We start from the raw sequence: 18,715 nt of genomic DNA on the forward strand, positions 1-18,715 counted from the left end.
GGCAACCCGGCTACTTGGGCGAAGAAAGGTTGACCAACACCGCAGAGAGAAGAGGGTGTTCTGCGATGAGCTAGCTGTACAGGACGGCGTTTGCAGTACAAGTACATTAGCTGAAGCGACTGCTCAAACATAATAGACATGAGACATTGTGAGACTCTTCAGATCGTCCCAGCCAGTGAGGGTCGCAGACTCTGGAATGTGCTTGTTAGACTTTGGCCGATCTTGGACTTCTGGAGACCTTCCATCATTCCACGAGATACCGTGGTGATGCTGATAATCGCTCTTGGTTTCTCGACAGCTGTAATCATCTTCCAGAGCCATAGACCTAAGCCAGTTTTTCAGTTGGCCTAAAGTGAGCAGTGAGTCTCTAGCAAAGCCACACCACCAAGCCTGACGCGCCACATTTGCGATTGACGATGAAGAAAGGGGGTGGTCATGGCCGAGTGGGCTGGCCGACACACTTCTCTCAGTAGTCATTGCTCACTACCAAACGGTTCTAAGCCACATTGGATGGGCACAACAGCAGCCAGATCGGCATAGAGAACTGCTTGGTTTCTAGATGTTGATGGGACAAGAGGTTGAGTTCCTTACAAGCTGTAAAGGAAGGATTCACTCAAACTGCGCAGGAAGTAGGCCTTCCATGCAGCACAGTAGAACTAGATGTAATTTACCCATGGGAGGCCCACGTGTTTTTTCCGCGGGAGCCGACAAGAAGATGCGTATTGTTCAAGCAGTCTTCATCCACTAAGCCAGGCGAGATCAATACCCAATCACAAAATCACACAAAGCCGAGGCAAAGGATTGTTGTTGGTTCATGATGTTATTGCACATCTAACAAATACAGTCATCGCCTCGTCTCAGTCATCCCAAATGCCTATGCCGACATGCTCCCAGTGAGTTTCCGCCACATCTTCTGGGGCCCTGCGCAACCAATGCTTTTTGCTTCCCTAGTTTGCCTTGTGATGAAAATGAACAAACCGAAAAATGAACTAACCAAAAACAAAATCGACCGCTGCCCGCCAAAGCTCCTCGCAATGCTTCATGAGATTTTCCAAGCCGAGCAATATAAATGCCACAAAAACTCCACTTCAAAATGTCCTGAACCTATGTCTATCATTCCTCTTTTGCTTCCCCAATAATGCATGTTGGATAATGTTCTCCTGCCAGGTAGATTTGTAATTTGATGCCAGAATACAAAGTCGAAGTGGGAATGTTGGGCAAACGCCGAGAAGGGTGGAGAGAAAATTGGTATCATGGCTTTGCTTCAAGCACTTTAAAAAAAAAAAAAAACCAGAAGTACGAAATTGAAAAAGGGAAGTGACAGGCTAGCTGGAGGTGCTGCTAGCTCTGCGCACCTCAATGTTGATATCTTTGGGTGAACCTGCCATGCTGAAGACTCGGTGCAAGAGGCTACGCTTCGTCATGCTCGTCCGTCGGTATTGGTAATCATCGTCGCAAGAGCACGGTAAAATCGGGCTGCTTTGCTGGCTTTGGCGCTCAAGCTCAGCATCCCACCCATAGAGATCCTCGTCGGGTGCGGCATGGCAATACGATACAGGCTCGTCGTGAGCCATTGCAACGGCCTCATCCTCTGGTGGAGGATGAACGTTGATGTCCAGCAGGTTCGAAAAGTCCGTGAACCGACAATCGATTGGCGGAGATACGGGTAGAGGCAGCTGGCTTGCATCGACTTCCTTGGTAGTGAGCTCGTCGCAAACACCTCTGCCTGTCGGTTCGCCAGAATCTTCTGGCACAGCAGGAGGCATGGCCAGAGTGGGTGCCGCAGGAGGAGTGATTCCCATGTTTTGAACAGAAATGGGCTTCAACTTGGCGTCTTCGGATATCTCCGTGGTGATCCTCAAGGGAGCGGGAGTGTTGGTTCGCGACCGAACTCGAATAGGGCGTCGTACCATCCAGGGCCGTGGGTTGTGGTAAGCGCTGAATTCCTTTGCGGCCATGCCACCTTTGCATCCACCATTATTGATGTGTTGTGGACCAGCAAAAGCAACCTTCTTAATTTCACTGCCGGCCTCTGACGCCGCGAGAGGTAGTCGTTTGCCTGGATGAGGCTCCTCCCACGGGTTGAAAAGGTGACGGACACGTGAGAAGCCGTCCAGAGGGAGGTGAGAAGATGATGTCGCTGGTGTGGTGGATGTAGTTGATGGCATGACCTCTGGTTCCTATAAAGGGTTGCTCTGGCTGCCTTCAGCCATGGTGACGTCCCCATCAGTGATTGGGGCCGATGATGTCGGGTTGTTTCGTCGGTTAGAGCGTGACTTGCGATGGAGACCCAACTTGGCGCCAACCTTCTTCCACCCGTTATTGTGTGCGGTCAATGCCCGTTGAAGTCCACCTGGGGAGGTACTGAATGTCCAGTCTGAAGTTGGCGGAGTAGTGGGAGGAGTCATTGGCTCTGTGCCAGGAGAAACAGCGCTTCCACTATCATCTGTCAATCCCTCGCGTTCAGCGTGTTCGCCAGACGCAGAAGCCGATCGACTTGTGGCACCACTGCGACCCAAAGTCAGCTGGGGTAGGAACTTGGGAGACTTCACGGGCTCTTCTGACCTAGCCCCAGCACCCTCGGCCCGAAGGCGCAGGCGACCAGGTCGGCCTTCGTCCTCCGCCGTACGGCAATCGCCATGGCCCGGTTGGACCGACTCGATGAAGGGAACAAGTACAGAATCGTTCATGAGCTCGTAGACGATTCTGACGGCGTCGTCGAGTTCACTTGGAGGAGGTGGGGCGGAGGAGCAGTCCAGGTTCGTAAGATGATTCCGCACGGGCGAAGGAAGATTAACCTCGCGCGGCGCGTATGGAATGATGTATGCTTGCATGAGCTTCTCCCACAATGAGCAGACATGCTCTTTACCATCGCCGATCCATTCCTGGTTGGTGATGATCTGCTCGTATGCCTTGCGATATCTGTCGGCGTCCATAGTGAATTCTAGGGTCTCCAGACAGTGGTTCTGAGAGAGGTATGCCATGAATGCTGCTAGTGTCCATGGCGGCATAGAGGTGTTCGAGAGAATCTCCGAGAGAGTGGGTGGTGTTAAGATGACGGCGCCGGGCATCAAGGCCCCGCTGGTGGGTCTCGACCTCGACATGATCGTGGTGTATTCCCAGTCCAGGACAGCTGAAGCCGGACTGGGTGGTGACAGTTCCCTCTCGGGTGAAGGTGAAGGACTCAGGTAGATGGGGGAGTGCTGTCTTATCCTGGACCTTTTCATTTCCACGCCAAGTTAACTTGTGCAGAAAATATTGGAGTTGCCAAAAGCCGCTGATCAAAAAGACAGCAGTAGACTGGTGTTGCAGGGTAGTCTTGGGCGCCTAGAATTGCATCGATGACCCCATAGAAGGCGCTGATTGTCGTAACAAACTACAGTGAGTGCAGCCTTTCTTCGGTTGAGACGAATTCGGGTCGTCTTCCACGGAATGTTTCCCTCGGCGGATAGTCTCGATGAAGTGACCAAATCCTACTTTTTGTTGCACATGTGGATACAACAAGTTGAGTCGCGCTAAACGTTGATCGACTAAAGATTATCGATGTGGTGTAATATGGTTGTTGTCGTGGTGTTGAGTCGAAAAGAGCGAGCACAGCTTAGATCGTAGAGAGCTGTTGGTGCTGAAAAGGACGGGGCCCACGGGAGGTATATAGCCCAGAGCGTTGTAGATAAGGGCGCTATGTTCAGGCGGGCTTTGGGAGGAGGCTTGCACTAAGACAAGATTGGAGACGCTAGAAGTGTCTTGGTGACGGGAATGGAATTGACTCGTCGCAATCGGCAATGAGTGTGCAAGATGCTGCTTGCAGAATGTCGCAGACGACAGTCAGTTAACAGTAAGAGTGCAGCGAAGCTCCAAGGTAGACCAGTGGTAGTGTGTTCTGAGAGATGTATGCGGAATGCAATCAAGCCACACGTTCGACGGTTATCCAATACGGTCGAGTGTACGATGCGGTACAAACGGGTTCCTTTGGCTGGTGGCTTCGAAGACTGGCGACGTGACGTCTTTACAGAGTCGAATTCAGGAGGGGAATGCTGATCGAAGGAAACAAACGGTATGAGGCGTGGTTTGGTGGTCGAATTCGTCGCTACTGTGGACGGTCTCTCGAAGTTGGTAGGTAGGTATTTGGTAGAACAAGGAAACTAGCTATGAGAGAACGTGGTAGCGAGCTGGTGACCCGTGTCGGAATAGTGGTTGTATTGTGTTTTGTGGTGAACACGAGGAATGAAGTCGGCGACGATATTCGTACGGCGGCAGGCGATTGATGTCGTGTAGCGATATGGGTCTCTCTTTGATTTGGTGGGGATATCAGGCGAATGTGACGGGTGGTGTCGAGGAAAGGATTCGCAGTGGATCGTGAGAGAGTGGAAGAAGTAGGAAGCAGGCGAAGAAGGAAAATGGAACTAGTGAGAATGTCTGTCTTGTGAGAATTGGGAGTGTTTGAGAAGGAGAGGAAAGGTGAAGCATTAACGGTAGGATTGAAGGGGATGGGTAGGAGGAGAGGACATGAGATAGCTAAAAGCGTCCGGTATCCATCCAGTCAGAACAAGTACATGGGGCAAGTATCTTTTGGACGGCGGCCGTACCGTATCATGCCTATGGTAGGCGAGGAGGCGAGGCAAGGAATGGTAGAGTAAGGTCAGGATAGGTAGGTACGGGGCCCGCAAGAGGGAATGCTCCGCACTGGATTAGCGCGCCGGGGGCCATGTGCCTCAAGTACCAAAAGTCATAGGTTGCGAGCAGTATCCGTACGTACTTGGACCACAATGCTCCTACTCAACGTAACCCAACGAGGCGTGTCCGCGGGTAGCAGTACCTTCATCCCGAAGGTCCTCAGTATCCACCGAGCCACACCTCAGCGAGAAGAAGGGTGAACGTCTGCGCACCTCAAATCAGATCCATCCTTCCATCACCATGCTGCCCGGGGCCCAGGGCCTTTCCCCCCATCCACCAGGCCAGTACCAGGAGGGACCCAGTCCACACATTCGCTCTTGCCTGTTGAAGGGAGACCCGGACGAGGCGCTGGACGGGGCAAAGGCCCCAGGATGCGTGTGGGCTCTGAGGCAGGGGAGGCCTGTCAGCGGAAGGGGAGTTTGCCAGGGTGTGGGAACAAGTCTCATTGCGATATAGGTGGTACGCAGCAAAAGACCACGAACAAGGTATCGGAGACAGCGAAAGTGCGCAGAAGTAGTACTTGACCAAGGCCATTCAATCGGGTATCACCGCCGAAGGGAAGAAAAAAAAAGCACCGACCAACCCTGTACGGAAATGCCTATGGCCCAGTGAACAGTACTTTGTACGTTGTGTGCTTGCAGGGTTCATTGGGCAAAGGAGACAAGACGAGGCAGGAGGCACATCATTGCCCGGAAAGAGAAGGCCAGAAGACAACCGGTGACCAATGGAAGCCAAGCGATGGAATATGCGTAATGCGTTGCTTCTATACTTCCATGTCGCTTCTACTGCGTAGGCCATTCTTCAATAGTACTCCGTAAACAGCGAACAAGCTTCAATGTTCACGCGATACCTACACAATCGTGACATGGCCAGAGAGGTTTGGACATTTCACAGATACAGCTGTACAAAGACACGCTGAAGCTACACCAGTCACCAGCACCGCGGGCGGGTACCGGTGGAGGCATGCGGTGACTGAAAGCCTGGAAGTGACGCGTTGCTCTTGCGACGACACGGTGGCACAGAGGCGGGGAGGGGAGTCTTTGCTGCGGTTGGGCTGTAGCCTGCGGTAACGTGGTTGCGTGTGAGGACCCTCAAGCTCTCTAGTAATACCTAGAGTACGGAGTATCTGTAGAGGTAGAGAGTCCAGCACTCCAAATGGAACCTCAGCCTGCCAGACGGGACTTTCGGCTTGCTAAGGAAGCCGAGTACCCTCCTGAGACTGGAGTCGAGGCAGGCCAGAAGAACCAGAGCATCCTATCGTAGCCGAGAGACGATGGGTTAAGGAACTTGAGTGGTCTTCTTTGCCCCGTCCTTCTATGTAGTCGTATTGTCGAAAAGGGGGGTTCGGTATTATGGTCATAGTGGCCTTAGCCCCCTCCCCCCGGTTCTCCCTTTCTCTTTCGTTTTCTTTCTGTTCTTCTTGTTGTTGTTGTTAGGGGCTTCAGCTTGGAGGGCACGGAAGGCTGGCTTAGCAATCAACAAGGTGTGGGAAGGTCACAGTCTGAGCAACAATTGGAAAGTGACCTTGACCTGACAGGATTGATGCACAACAGCGGCAGAAGAAAGGCGGGAAGACGAAATGGAAGACGGATGGAAGACGGGATGGAAAGGAGACAGAAGGGAGGGGAGTTGGGACACAGCCGTAGTGAAGGAAAAGGGGTGGGACAAGCCGTGATCAACTGAGCCCAGCCAGATTGGTGTGAGTGGGGCCTCTCAGCACTAGACTGCGCTAGAAGGCTTCGAAAGAGGGTCCGAGTGATCCAATGATGGCGCTGCATGGGCCGATTGTGCCCATTTGGGGAAAGTCGGTGGAAAACAACAGACACCCAAATGGAAGGCATATGGAACAATTCGATCAAGGGAAGGCAACAGGGGTCATTCTTAGGTAAGCGAATGATAGTCCATACGCTACATAGTACGTGCCTATCTTACCTGCCCAGAGAGGAGCTGATAGGCAATAGGCTGGGCTGGCCCTGACTGAACGGGATGAGAGTGAGGGATCGAAAGGAGCGGGTCGCGGGATTACGGTGGTCTAGGCTAGGTCTTTTTTTCTCTTCTTCTCTTGTTCCCCGTCGTAACTTCTACCGCTTTACAGTTTTCCATCCTTTTTTTTTTTGTTTTTTTTTTTTGTGATCGCAGCACATGGTAATTCACGCAAAGCGTATGGAGTATTCGTACGGGGAACCCGTATCTCTTCTTTGCAAAAAAAAAACTCTCAACGGTAGCCTCGGCCATTTTGCGTTTGCTCTCTGGGCCTGGACCACCAAGACATGGCCGTTCGGCTTCATAATTTTGGTTCCATTGCCCGTTTTCTACGGAGCACGGAGCCAAGAACTGGGGGTTACGTCGGCTTCGCCTATCCCTCAACCGCAGTCTCAGTCTGTACTTGTATGTAGGTCTCCCGAGTGGCCCCCGGTCATCTCGCCATTTCGCGCTTATTCCCTCGTCCATCGACTCCATTGGCCTTGCGGGAAAAATGAAGCAGACCAGACCCGTCACCGTCATCGTGATCGTGGTGCCGGCTATCCTTTTCACCTGCTTGGCCCCATGGCCGTTTCCCCCGTTTCATCCCATCAACATCCAATCACTCGACGCGCTTGTTGCCCATCCACAGTTGACCCCTTCCTCCGTCCCATCTCGTGCCCCATTTCGTCCGCTGGTCGCTCCATCAGTCCATCTGCTTTCGACAGACGTCGGGCGCTGGTCGCTGGCGCCGGTCTGACTGTCTGACACTTTTGATGGGAGCCCTCGACGCTGTCTGTACAACACATGCCAATGGCGTAATTTGATGTCACAGATTCCACCAGAATGACTGGACAAGACATTTGTTGCTATCTCATATCTCCGTCAACAACATGCGAGACAGGGCTCCGTTTATACAATCAACAAGTAGCATAGTCTCCGCACATGGCCTCTTTAGGATCTGCTCTGAACCAAAGGTACTCTAGGGATACCTACTTTTTTGAGATAGTAGCAACCCTCAAACTTCATACTTGCTCCTCCACAGCGTCAATGGATGGAGTACAGGTAGGTACAGGCTCTTGCAAGTGTAAGACAGTCTCATTCTCACCTACAAGTTGACACTATCCGGACCTTACTTTACATAGAGCACCGGTTGGGCTCATCCGTGCACCCAGTACCTATTCAAGCCCTCGCTCTCTCGCGCTCACAACTCATCTTTGGGCTATGGCGCCTTCCGTTCCCAATAGATCCCTTGCTATTTCGGCCATCTCTCCGTCTCACCGTCCGTTTCGCTTCCCACTTAGCTTCGGTGGCCGCCATGATTCAATCAGTCGCAGTCGCGCAGTAATTCTCTCTCTCTCAGACTCTCTAGCTGGCTCCGCAAAAAGTGCCAAATGCCAGGAAGTCCCTGGCTCGCCGCTCGTGCGAGCTTACAGAGCTCTTACAGAGCAAAGGTGAGACTGGGAATAAGAGAGAAAAAGGGAGCGAGCGCTGCCAATACCGTTGCCGCCGCCGCCACGTCGCGCCGCGCCACTCGCGGCTCGCACCTCCTTGCAGTTTTCACGTTCCATGGGGCATGGCCGCATGGGTGGTGACAGAGCAGTGGAAAGCGAATCCGTGTTCTCTCAGAGTTCCATGAATCCTCATCCGTCGACTGATCCGAAGCCCGAATCACAGCAGTGAGCAGACCTTCTCCTGTCTGCGTTTTGTCGCACGACCGTATCCAGGTAGTATCTGCACGACTGCGTCACTACGCTCGACCCACCAGCGTGAGAAATAGAACATCCGACCAGCGGCGGCCGACTGCTCATGTACGCATACTCGATGGTTGAGGCGAAGCAGCCCCAACACCGGCCGAGTCTCTGCTTCGGTACCGCTGTGGATCATGACAATGGGTTTGACGGGCCGAGGCCATCTTCAGGATGCCGTATCCAATGTTTCCTTCTCCATGTCCATCTCACTGGAAATATTCTTTCCCCGGCCGATCTTGTGCTTGGCACCGTTTTTCCCACATCCATTTGCTCCACGCATTATCACGACTAAATAAATGCATTTGGCCCAAATCAACAAGGTCCCTTGTTATTAATATGCGGATAATTGTTGTATCATCTCTTTGGGTGGTTGCTTTCTCTCGTTCCACCTTCCCCAGATGATAGATCTAGATAGGCATCTAGGGGAGCTCATAATACACACACAAAACGTACTGTATTGTGGTTACCCGTGTAGCAACCCACTAGACGAAGCTGGCCGGGAAGCTTTGTTCACCGTGGGAAGAATGTACGGATGTCTAATTACATCAACATCCACCGACCGCCAATCCCTCACTCGTCCCGAGGTTGAAGACACCTAGGTCCACAGACTGGTGCGGCGGATCAGCAATCAGAATACCTAGCCATGCTATGGCTCGAGTGTCTGATCAACATGCGTGCTAGTAGTATGCGGCATTGGACTTTCCGATTGTGGCATAACGCCACGCGCTGATGGTACGGGTGCGCCATTCAGACGGGCCTGACCCCCTCAGCACCGTCGTCACGTCTCACTCTCAGTTTGACTTACGGGGAGACGGGGAGGTGTGTGGTGGGTTCCTACCGTTCGGCAATGGAAGAACCCACGAGGAGGAGAGGGAAGAAAAAAGGATGAGACGTGGGTGACGCGATGTGCCGCAGTCTTACATATGCCGTCATACTGTTCCTTCAGACAATGCCAAATAGACGCACGGGTACGGTACACCGCGCCTACTGGTCATGGACTCTCTCATTCTCTCGTTACAAGCTCATACTCCTCTCGGAAATGCTGATATGATGGTAAAGGGAGTTGCTGCAGACTGTAGTCTGTTCAGAACCTCAATATCTTTACGGATGGGTATTGCATAGTTGAACACCCGATCTGCCGCGTTTTGAGGAACCCCCGGAAGATTAACCCAACCAGGCCCCATCCCCAATGACTTCCAAGCCCGCCCGGCCCCCAGGTACAATTCGTCCAGCACCCCGTCCAGCAAGGTAGGTCACCACCATCTGGCCGAAAGCAGAAAGTAACATTCAAAGTCCTTTCAGCAGAAGGGGAGGGGAGGGGGGTGAGCAACGGCAGAGTTCCTGCAAGGGTGTGCTTCTGGCGAAAAGGGTCTCTGCATCCCGCACCCTTGATTTTTAAAATTCGATGCGATTCCTAGTGAACCAATCCTTCTCTATCCGTACGAATATCACGCCCTCTCCGTACAGATTTGATGGGCCGCCATGCCTGGCTCTGATAGGCCTGGATAATAATGATGTTCATGCCTGTAATGAAATTACCGCTTGACGTTGCGACGCCGCCCGCTGCCGAGTGATACAATATATCGTCAGCTTTATCTTTCCTTATACAACGTCGCGGGGGCAAGAAGTGATTAAGTGGTTGCCTTTGAATGAGATCGTCTGCGATTGATCACAAAATTGAAATCGGGGAAAATTCAATGCAAGCAAGCACCCCGTCGTCGTTCGTTCCCACACTTGGAATTCTGAGACGGACGGCACACACACTCTTACACCCACCGGTTCGGCAGTTGGAAAAAAAGGCGTGGCATTTGGCATTTTCTACCACCTAAAAGATACAATCGCAAACATGCAAATGCTGCCCGCGATGGCGAGGAAGGTCGCTACGGGCGCTGGGGGATGTGGTGATATTGGGCAGAAGTATCCGTAAGATGCATAACATTCACTCATCGCCAGCCATTTCAACCGGGGGAGAGGGGCACTCTAAGGATGAGTGAGATGCGATGAGTGATTGCCGATTGAGAGGTGGATGATCCCCCTCTGATCGAGAGAACAAAGGTGCTTGCATGCTTGCCTCATCGACTGAGATGATTCGGATGGAAGGTCAGGACGTGAGTGAGCACGGTGAGGTAGAATGGGGGCAGACATGCATTCAGCAAATGTCTCAACTTCTATTTTCGTTTTTTTTTGTTTTTTGTTCTTCATGTCGTCCAGTCTAATTCCCCCCTCGTATGACCTCATACTCACCTCCAACGGAAACCTTCTGGAAGGTTGCGCAAGGTATGTTCCTTCTCCGCCCCCATCCGCCGGATGTCAACCCGAGAGCGCTTACCTACCCTCTGGAAGTCTGGACCTGGAAGAAGAGATGGTAATGAAATCATTGTCGCCGGATCATCAGACGAGCGAGAGCCCCTCACGTCGTTTTGTCTGCAAGTTGAACGAATTCGTTACCAAGACTACGTAGAGTGTGGTTCATGTGGGCTACGGGACGACCAGTCCGGCTTAGCACAACCCTTGGCCGCCCCCTCCCTGCTCCCCCCAGTCCGCCTCTGCCGCCGCAAGCCGACTCGTTCCCCCCCGCGGCGCCCCATCCGCTTGACCATGCTTCGGGCTCGCACATCCGTCTACCTTACGCTACCTTGAAAGTTTACGTACACATTGTCCTTGGGTTAAGGTTGCGATAAAGTCCGCCGGCTGCCGAGCCAAGATATCGAGTATTAAACAAGAGAAACACTAAGCGATGTTGAGGAAACAGAGACTAGGGGGATAAAGCTAGGTAACAAACACGGAGAGACATATGTATCGTGTGGGATACCGACACTTCTCTGCCACATTGGGGGAAGCTTTCGTTGGTTCAGTCTAGGTACATCTGCCCCGGGAATAAGAGCACATGGTATAGCAAGTGCTGGTTTGTTCCCGGAGGCGTATGGCGTGTGCGAGTTGTCGGTTGCTGGTCGCAATCAAACAAGGTTACGCAACCTTTGACGGATAGGTATGTGTGGCTGATGGCAAGGCTTGATAGTGTCGATCTGGGGCTTGAGGTACCTAGCCATCCGCCATCCACACTCTCATTAACGCAAGTGCAGAATGCAAGTTTGGCCCCCGTTCCCTTCCTTGAGAGAGCAGCCGGCATGAACATTGGCACATAAGCTAGTGAGTGTTGTGGGTGCAGACTTCGTGTGGTATATGCTTTGATACCCGTAATGCTAATACAACCCAGATGTCACGGAGCGGGCTAGGTATGGTGCCCGGCCGCCCGCCCCGACTTGGCTTTCAAATGTCTCAACGTGCCAGTTCCGAGTTGAGATTCACGGCATGCGTGACTTGATAATCTGGAGTACGGAGTAGACGACCAATTTATTCCTGCCCCCCGGAAATCCCATTGCTTGGCTTCCACGGGTTTCCCCAGCGTGCCAGGGAAGCACACGTGTGATTCGGGGTGCGTTGTGATATGTATACATTCGGAACCGTTGCCCTGTCCACCCCTCCAAAATCTTCATGTAGGGGAGGTTCTGCGGGCATCCGTACGGCACGCCCGGTTGCGGGCTCTGATATCTAACGAGAGGGTCGTTGGCCGTTGTGTCGTGCTACCTTACGCAACGCGCGCTGGGAGGGTTGCAGTTGCAGCCGTTCCGGTTGCGAAAAGGAGTAAAATGCGTGGCGGCCGATCCATTGCGATGATGCGGGATACATAAGAGGGGAAGGATGAGAGAGAGACATCGTGACAGGCCCGGTGGATTCGTGTTTTCTTCTTTCTCCCTTGATCCTCCTCGCCCCCTTGAACGTGGTTGGTTGCCAGGTTGCTCAGGGCCTACAGGGTTTTGGGGGGGGGGGGTTGTTATCAACTGGCTTCCTTCGCCAAGACATGGTCTCAGACATTCTAACAATCAAACATTGAGATCGTTTCTCACGATTCTTCCGTCTCCGGCGATGGCTCGGTTCCACCTGATTCAAGACGGACTGGTTTGGTTGGTTTGCCTGACTCCGCAGGCCGATCATGCTGTCTCAGGATGATGATGGCATCTGGTATCGTGAGATTCTTACGCAGCTATTCGAATATCGGATTATTCTTGGCCGGTTCTGAGTACGGATAATGAGCAAAGCAACCAACAGTCGGCTGATGATCAAACAATACTATCGAGGATTTAACCACGCATCATTCACCACAGTCTACCGGAGGCTCCAGAGTGAACTGTGATGTGATTGGACTTATCAATAGTGAAGGTCAGCTGCATCCGAATTTGGCCTGGTTGAGCGCACGTGCAGATCCGGGGTCCTTTAATTGTGTTCTCAAAGGCAATAGTGTAGGCTCTGCCGACCGTTTGCGACGAGGCTTACCACCGTCGGACGGTCACGTTTCCAAGGCGTCCGTCTACGCAAACTTGACATCTTAGCCATGCCACACCTAGAGACGAACTACCTGACTGCGATGCCCAAGGTGGTATGCGGCAACGGGACGAATTAGCTTTACGGGCCATAGAATGCGGCTAATCCGTGGCTTACCGTCTAGGTGCTCGTTACGGCCGCCCACCCAATCTTGGCAGCGTGGGTTGAAGCCAGTTATCCACCTCAAAGGAATGGTCGATCACGATCGCTGACAATTGACGCTGACCTGATGCTGACAGCCTGACACTCGGGTTGAGGAAGCGAAGCGCTGCAGAAGTTTTCTTATTATTACTGATTCCTTGCTCCCCTCCCACGCACTCCCCAGGCTTCCATGCATGTGCCAGCCTCCACGTTGATGTGGATGGCCTTGTCGGACTGCGTCGGCCCAATTTCCAGAACATTTCTCCCGCTGCTTCGCGGCAGGGATGTGTGCCGCGCCGTTGAAATGAAAGAAAACGTCAACGAACTTCTTGAACGCTATCCTAACGAGTACGGACGTAGACGAAAGAAAGTGCAAACTTCTACTTCCGCAAAGAGGATGGGGCCGGCCCCTCCTCTTGCTCTTTTTCTCTTTCGCAAACAGCCAGATTGTCTTGCGGCATGTGCTCGTACGAATGCTCCGTGCAAGGTAGATTGATTGCCATGAGGGAATTAGATGCGGATTTGTTGTGTGGACGGTGGCCAGGCTGCGTGGCACAAGTGTCCTTGTGGCCCAGTCTAACGGCGATTCCGTTGCTGGGGCCTCCATGTTCGCGAAGAGTCACCAACTTGCTGCACTTTGGGCTTTTTCTGCCCCTTCGTCATTCCTTTTGGCACTTTTTCTCGTGCGTGGGGAGGCCTTTTGGATCAGGGCATGACAATTAATCTTCGGTTCGAATGATTTTCTAAGGCTTCTCATGTATCAACTTCGTGTCGCAAGATTGGAAAGACATCATGTCAATCGATAGCTATGAACTGCTACCAAGCTCTTCCCCGGGATGATCAGCAAACACTGTTTAGAGGGGCTAAAGCCTGGAGATACCGTGGCATCCCCGAGAGCGGGCCAAAGTCCCAAGGATAACGGATGGAATAAATCTAGAACGAAGAAGGTCAGGGAGGGCCCGAAGAGGTGGTGTCGGGTGATGACACAGATCACCGGAGGTAACGCGGGAAAGAAGTGGTGAGTGAGCAGTAAGCGCAATGCTCATGCAGAATGGAAACATATACGAAAACCCAGCTATTGGAATGCGAATAGTTGAGGCTTCTTTTTTTGTTTTGTTTTTTCAACATCTCGGATGAGGGAGGGGGGTGGGGGGTGAGGTGGAAAAATTGACAAAGGGTCGTGTCAAGCCTCAAGAGATGCAAAGGTATGTCGTCATACCTGGAAAAAAGAAGGGATGCGCGGCGAAGCTTCCTGCGAAAATTCTATGCACGCAGGCGGCAGGCGGCAGGCGGCAGGCATGCACACCTACCGCTGTACTTCGCAAGCTACCTATCTACACACTTACCTTACAGTAGTACTCATGGCCATCCTCAGTGCCCTGCCCTTTCCATGAAGAATCGAATCTATTGAGGCAGGAAAGAGCGATACCAGAATCTGTACCTGCCTATCCATCTGACGTGTCTTCCCTCAGTCTGCAATCCTTCAACTCGTACAATAGGTATCCGTACTTGCTCAAGTTATTTACTTTTGTGAGCTTTTCATGAACATTCTTAGAAGCCCGAACGGTATGGAGTATTTTGGGAAGCTCGAAAGGTACGTGGCTTGCGTGGTTCTCAAAACTGCCCACGCCGTCCGCGTTCTAATTACGGTGCGAATCCTCTTTTGCAAACAGCAGACTGCAGAGACATCTCCATCCAACAACTGCCCACCCACCACGCCACCAATCTATAGCAATCTGCAGCCAAAGTCTAGCTAGGTACTCTTCGCGTCCTCTCGCTGATAGGCATTCGTTGTCGCCCAAGCGCCCTGTCAACCTACCGCCCGCCTCAACCTTGCTCGCAAGCTGAGAATATGAAAACAGGCTTGGGCTGTCTGCACGTCTGATTGGTCTCTGCTAATAAACCCGAAGCGGCATGGACGTGGAAGCATCGCGGAAGAGGAAGAAGCCATTGTGGCAAAATGTTTGCTTCTGGAAGCCTTCCCCCTTTGTCCTAGCAACTTTCCAATCTCCGGTGATGTTTATGGCTGGTCCCAACTGGCAAAACTGGCAACCATGAATTGGATCCCGATCCTTCTTCTGCCCCAAAATCTACGTCCGTGGGAGCGCCAACAAACGCACGCGGCACCTCATGCTTCCTGGCCCTTACCATGGTGGAACCACAGGAACTTCTTCTGCTTGGTCGGCGGCTGCGGGTGGAACACAGCACTGAAGTCTGACACTAACGCGCCCACGGCGACGCAGCGGCAGCACCCAACGAACGACATCCGACATGGGTTATCTTGTTCAAACCTCGCTGGAGACCCAGAAGACCATGGAGACCTAGGCCAGCCCACGACTTCCAAGTCACGTATGGATACGGAGTATTCGCTTTCCCAATCCCGGATGCTTGTACGGAGGCACGGAGGCTGGAGCAGTCAGCCAATCGAGCCCGTGCCGGGAACTTGGTTGGATGCAGAGAGGACAAGGCATGCTTGATGGAACTCTGGAAGCCTCTTTGTCACTTACAACACCGCAGCCACGAAACCACCTGATCCCGGACCATGCCGGCCACATGCACCTGGGTCCTTCTCCCTGGGTTTTAACCACCTGAAGCATGGCATAAGACAATGTGTGTCCGTACACTGGTATGTGAGGATCCCTAGATAGTCAGCCCAGTTCTACGCTCCAGCAGCGTGTTGCATTGCGGTGTACGAATACAACAGATGAATGGCCCACGGTACGATGCAGGGACCCAACGATGCGAAAAATCTCCGTAGCGCCGACGGCGTCGCCGGGACCCCGAATCGCACCGCAAAGACGGTGCCTACGAATACTTGTCGTGTCTATCCCACACATTCCCGAGCCCGACATCCGCTCCAACGAAGACGCCCGGCCTCAACTGCCCCAATTCCCCAGCCTTCGCAGCTTGGTAGAACGGTGGGAAGACCGAAGGTGCCCTTGATGCGCCCTGACTTTCGCACCCATTGCGATTTAAACTTCTACCGCAGGACGACGGGAGGCTACATGCCCAGGCGAACCCGGCCGGCCGACCCAACAAATAGGTTACCGTCTCCGAGTCGCGCCGCGCCGCCGATTCAAGTATCGCAATGGCGTTGGGCGCTACACGGTCAACATCCGTTGTTGGGAGGAAACCCGATAGCTCCCAAACCCTTGGGTGCAATCTCGACATACATACTGTTTCCTTTTTGACATTTTAGGCTCAATATGTTGATATTCGCACTTGCTATGTCATCATCGGTCTAGACGTCTTGGTCTCGTTTTACTCAAGCAGTTCTTTCTGTGGACCTCGACTGACTCTTGACACATTCTCTTCCTCCGAAGCACTGCGGATACAAATTTTGCCCACAATCTCACGGCCGCATTGACATCAAATCTAGAAACACCACCAGCCCGGCCATCAGTCCCCTAATCTCCACAACTAGCGTAAGGTCGGATGGACATCTGTACTCCGTACAGGGACTGGATCTTGAGAGTCTGAGCAGTCTTCGGCTATCGCCTTCTGCGGTTGTCCGGAGCTGTCGCTTGTCGAGGATCCGTCCACCGTAAACAACCTCATCGATCAATAGTGCGATCTCATGGCCAACATGTGGATGCCCATACTTCGTTCTTGCTACCTGAAGTCACTAGGCCGCTCTCTGACCAATTCCTAAACTTGCTTGGATTGCTTATTCCGCGCAGCATGCCCCTAAATTCCGCTCTCGAGGCAGGCTGCCACCTACACAGAGGGACATGACTCTTGACGGCCCGCTCACGTTCCATGCCCAAGTACAGACTACAGACACGCAGAATACATACAACTGTACGGATACTGGACCCTGCTCTCGTGCCCGGGTTCGTAATGTCAACGATCGGCAGGAACTTTAAGTCGATCTCCCTATCCCCAGGCTCCGCCGCCCGTCCCTGATACCGCGGAAGAGCAAGACAGGATGAGAATACAGATACTCGGGTTCCATGTTACTTGGACACGTGCAGCAGACACACGCATCTGAGGCGAGTAAAATCTCTTGGCATTCGATCGCTGATTTTGCCAGTAACTTGACTCTCCGCGCCGCCAATTTCAGTCTCATTGCTCTGTTTTGGCGGGCCAAAGGCGGGCAGAAAATATTGCCAGAAAGCGTAAAAGGCGAACCCCGAGTTCCAATTTTCTTGCCATCAAAGATTTGACAGATGGAGTCTATGCGCGCAAAACGGCGTGGGGTTTCCGCTCACCCAGAATTGTCTCGTAAGAAGAAACGGGTGCTACCCGAGTATACAGATTTCTCAACGAACCCCCTTTCTCACGAAACCTCGGTGATTCTCGCCACTCGGAAGCGCCATTCGCTCGACAATGCAGTCGCCTGAGTCGCTAGACCCCTTCAAAACCCATTTTGAGTCCACGCGAGGAGCAAAGCGGAAGGGAGATGGGGCTGGCTGAGAAGAGAAACCGTGCCCACCTTCTTCCCGCCCGCTTGCCCCCCCTGGGCGACTAACTCACCTTGTGTCAAATCGACGGGACAGCTCAAAACCCCTGGGTCGATCGTGGGAGCTGGACCCTGGCGTTTTACGGAGTCGTGGGAGTTTGGTGGTGGCGCTCGTCAATTTTCCCCCCGTCTCTCTCTCTCTCTTTTCCCTCAACGAGAATTCTTCAGGTGTCAATGCTGTCAGTCCGCCTCTTGGCCTCACTCCATAACCCTTGGTAGCGTGGAACACACATGCGTTTGACCGCCGGAAACACCTTTGCCCCTTCCAAGGACCAGAAAAAAAAAGAGAAGAGAGTCCGTCGAGCCCCCAACGACAACGCGTCGAAGTGGGAAAGGCTCCCCTGGTCCCCATACCAGTGGCTTCTCTGGGAGAATCTCGTTCACACTCCCGGCCTTTGCATCCCCGCTACGCTACGTGCTCGACTGTATGCTGTTACGTTAATGTTTTGTAAAAATGCAGTCTACACTACTCGTGACATGTGAGCTTGCGGCGGCGGGCGGCGATGGGGGCCCATCCAGCCCAAAGGGGGGGGGGGGGGGTGGAAGAAGAGTAGAATTGGGATACGATATGCCCCAACCATGAGTTCATGACACCTTGGATCAGAGAAAAGCCAAGGAAACCAAGCATCCCACAAGTCCGGCGCGGAAGGGATTCTCGCCGGCGTCCCGCACCTGAAACTTGGACTTGTTCAACTTTTTGGCTCGGTCTGCCTACCGCGGGGGGGGGGGGGGGGGGGGAGGGGGCTTGCCTCCATCGGAAAATCGGTCCCCCCGCAGGCTTGTAAGTAGACATCTTGCTTGGCCCTTGATCAGTCATGGATTTGAAGCTTGCCGCAGTGGTATAGCGTGGTTCAATGTCGGCAAGGAACCGGCAAGAGACCGGCAAGGAGGAGGAGGGGCCCATGGCTTGAGGACGTCGTGTATCCGTACAGTCTCTACAGGTTGTTCTTGTACGCGGCCGGCACCGGACCCGAGCCATTGGGGGTGGCATTCACTTTGACGAGACAAAAATGATTCAGGCAGGCAGACAGGCAGGTAAGTACACAGTAAGCGTGTGGTTTTGTGTGGTCCCATGGAGTGGGACTGCATCTTACGAGCTGTCACGATATCCATCCCATCGCCTTCGGCAACGCATAGTTGCCTGGACCCGATCTTGAACACCCATGTGATGATCGAAATTTTGGTTGAAGCAAAGTCCAGCCGGCTAGGCACTTCGGCCAAGTCAAGGGGACGGAGGCTTACACATGTCGTTGATGCGGATGAACTCGTCGCAGGGCGCCTGCGAAGGGATTCATAGTTTCACTGGACAGCGCAGTATTAGTTTGCTCTTTTCTCGTGATCA

General features: G+C 52.9%; 7 protein-coding genes across 7 annotated transcripts; 5 read left to right on the forward strand and 2 right to left on the reverse strand.

The window, feature by feature from the left end:
• Positions 1-10: 10 nt before the first annotated feature.
• Positions 11-477, reverse strand: CLUP02_00928 (uncharacterized protein; the record flags this gene model as incomplete). Its single annotated transcript, XM_049279974.1, has 2 exons — positions 11-70; positions 139-477. 2 exons carry the CDS (start codon positions 475-477, stop codon positions 11-13), a joined length of 399 nt encoding a protein of 132 aa, XP_049135931.1.
• An 848-nt stretch (positions 478-1,325) lies between these two features.
• Positions 1,326-3,227, reverse strand: CLUP02_00929 (uncharacterized protein; the record flags this gene model as incomplete). Its single annotated transcript, XM_049279975.1, has 2 exons — positions 1,326-2,140; positions 2,366-3,227. 2 exons carry the CDS (start codon positions 3,225-3,227, stop codon positions 1,326-1,328), a joined length of 1,677 nt encoding a protein of 558 aa, XP_049135932.1.
• A 568-nt stretch (positions 3,228-3,795) lies between these two features.
• On the forward strand, positions 3,796-4,038 carry CLUP02_00930 (uncharacterized protein; the record flags this gene model as incomplete). The annotated part of the gene is made up of 1 exon (XM_049279976.1): positions 3,796-4,038. One exon carries the CDS (start codon positions 3,796-3,798, stop codon positions 4,036-4,038), a length of 243 nt encoding a protein of 80 aa, XP_049135933.1.
• A 728-nt stretch (positions 4,039-4,766) lies between these two features.
• Positions 4,767-6,349, forward strand: CLUP02_00931 (uncharacterized protein; the record flags this gene model as incomplete). Its single annotated transcript, XM_049279977.1, has 9 exons — positions 4,767-4,798; positions 4,860-5,103; positions 5,192-5,260; positions 5,316-5,423; positions 5,548-5,642; positions 5,697-5,753; positions 5,850-5,933; positions 6,111-6,157; positions 6,228-6,349. The coding sequence occupies 9 exons, from the start codon at positions 4,767-4,769 to the stop codon at positions 6,347-6,349; spliced, it is 858 nt and encodes a 285-aa protein (XP_049135934.1).
• A 467-nt stretch (positions 6,350-6,816) lies between these two features.
• On the forward strand, positions 6,817-9,347 carry CLUP02_00932 (uncharacterized protein; the record flags this gene model as incomplete). Its single annotated transcript, XM_049279978.1, has 11 exons — positions 6,817-7,398; positions 7,482-7,613; positions 7,682-7,701; positions 7,782-7,945; positions 8,009-8,090; positions 8,118-8,315; positions 8,430-8,637; positions 8,863-8,913; positions 8,995-9,095; positions 9,158-9,206; positions 9,303-9,347. The coding sequence occupies 11 exons, from the start codon at positions 6,817-6,819 to the stop codon at positions 9,345-9,347; spliced, it is 1,632 nt and encodes a 543-aa protein (XP_049135935.1).
• A 1,268-nt stretch (positions 9,348-10,615) lies between these two features.
• On the forward strand, positions 10,616-11,533 carry CLUP02_00933 (uncharacterized protein; the record flags this gene model as incomplete). The annotated part of the gene is made up of 4 exons (XM_049279979.1): positions 10,616-10,752; positions 10,891-11,035; positions 11,228-11,376; positions 11,407-11,533. The coding sequence occupies 4 exons, from the start codon at positions 10,616-10,618 to the stop codon at positions 11,531-11,533; spliced, it is 558 nt and encodes a 185-aa protein (XP_049135936.1).
• A 2,613-nt stretch (positions 11,534-14,146) lies between these two features.
• Positions 14,147-18,670, forward strand: CLUP02_00934 (uncharacterized protein; the record flags this gene model as incomplete). Its single annotated transcript, XM_049279980.1, has 21 exons — positions 14,147-14,225; positions 14,287-14,410; positions 14,467-14,658; positions 14,715-14,790; positions 14,822-15,357; positions 15,403-15,521; positions 15,556-15,844; positions 15,901-16,089; positions 16,235-16,313; positions 16,370-16,420; positions 16,480-16,532; positions 16,621-16,744; positions 16,798-16,859; positions 16,945-17,029; positions 17,081-17,203; positions 17,263-17,338; positions 17,411-17,469; positions 17,593-17,788; positions 17,978-18,078; positions 18,306-18,408; positions 18,471-18,670. 21 exons carry the CDS (start codon positions 14,147-14,149, stop codon positions 18,668-18,670), a joined length of 2,916 nt encoding a protein of 971 aa, XP_049135937.1.
• Positions 18,671-18,715: the final 45 nt, after the last annotated feature.

Source organism: Colletotrichum lupini, chromosome 1 (genome assembly GCF_023278565.1).
Source record: "Colletotrichum lupini chromosome 1, complete sequence".
Classification (NCBI taxonomy): domain Eukaryota; kingdom Fungi; phylum Ascomycota; class Sordariomycetes; order Glomerellales; family Glomerellaceae; genus Colletotrichum; species Colletotrichum lupini.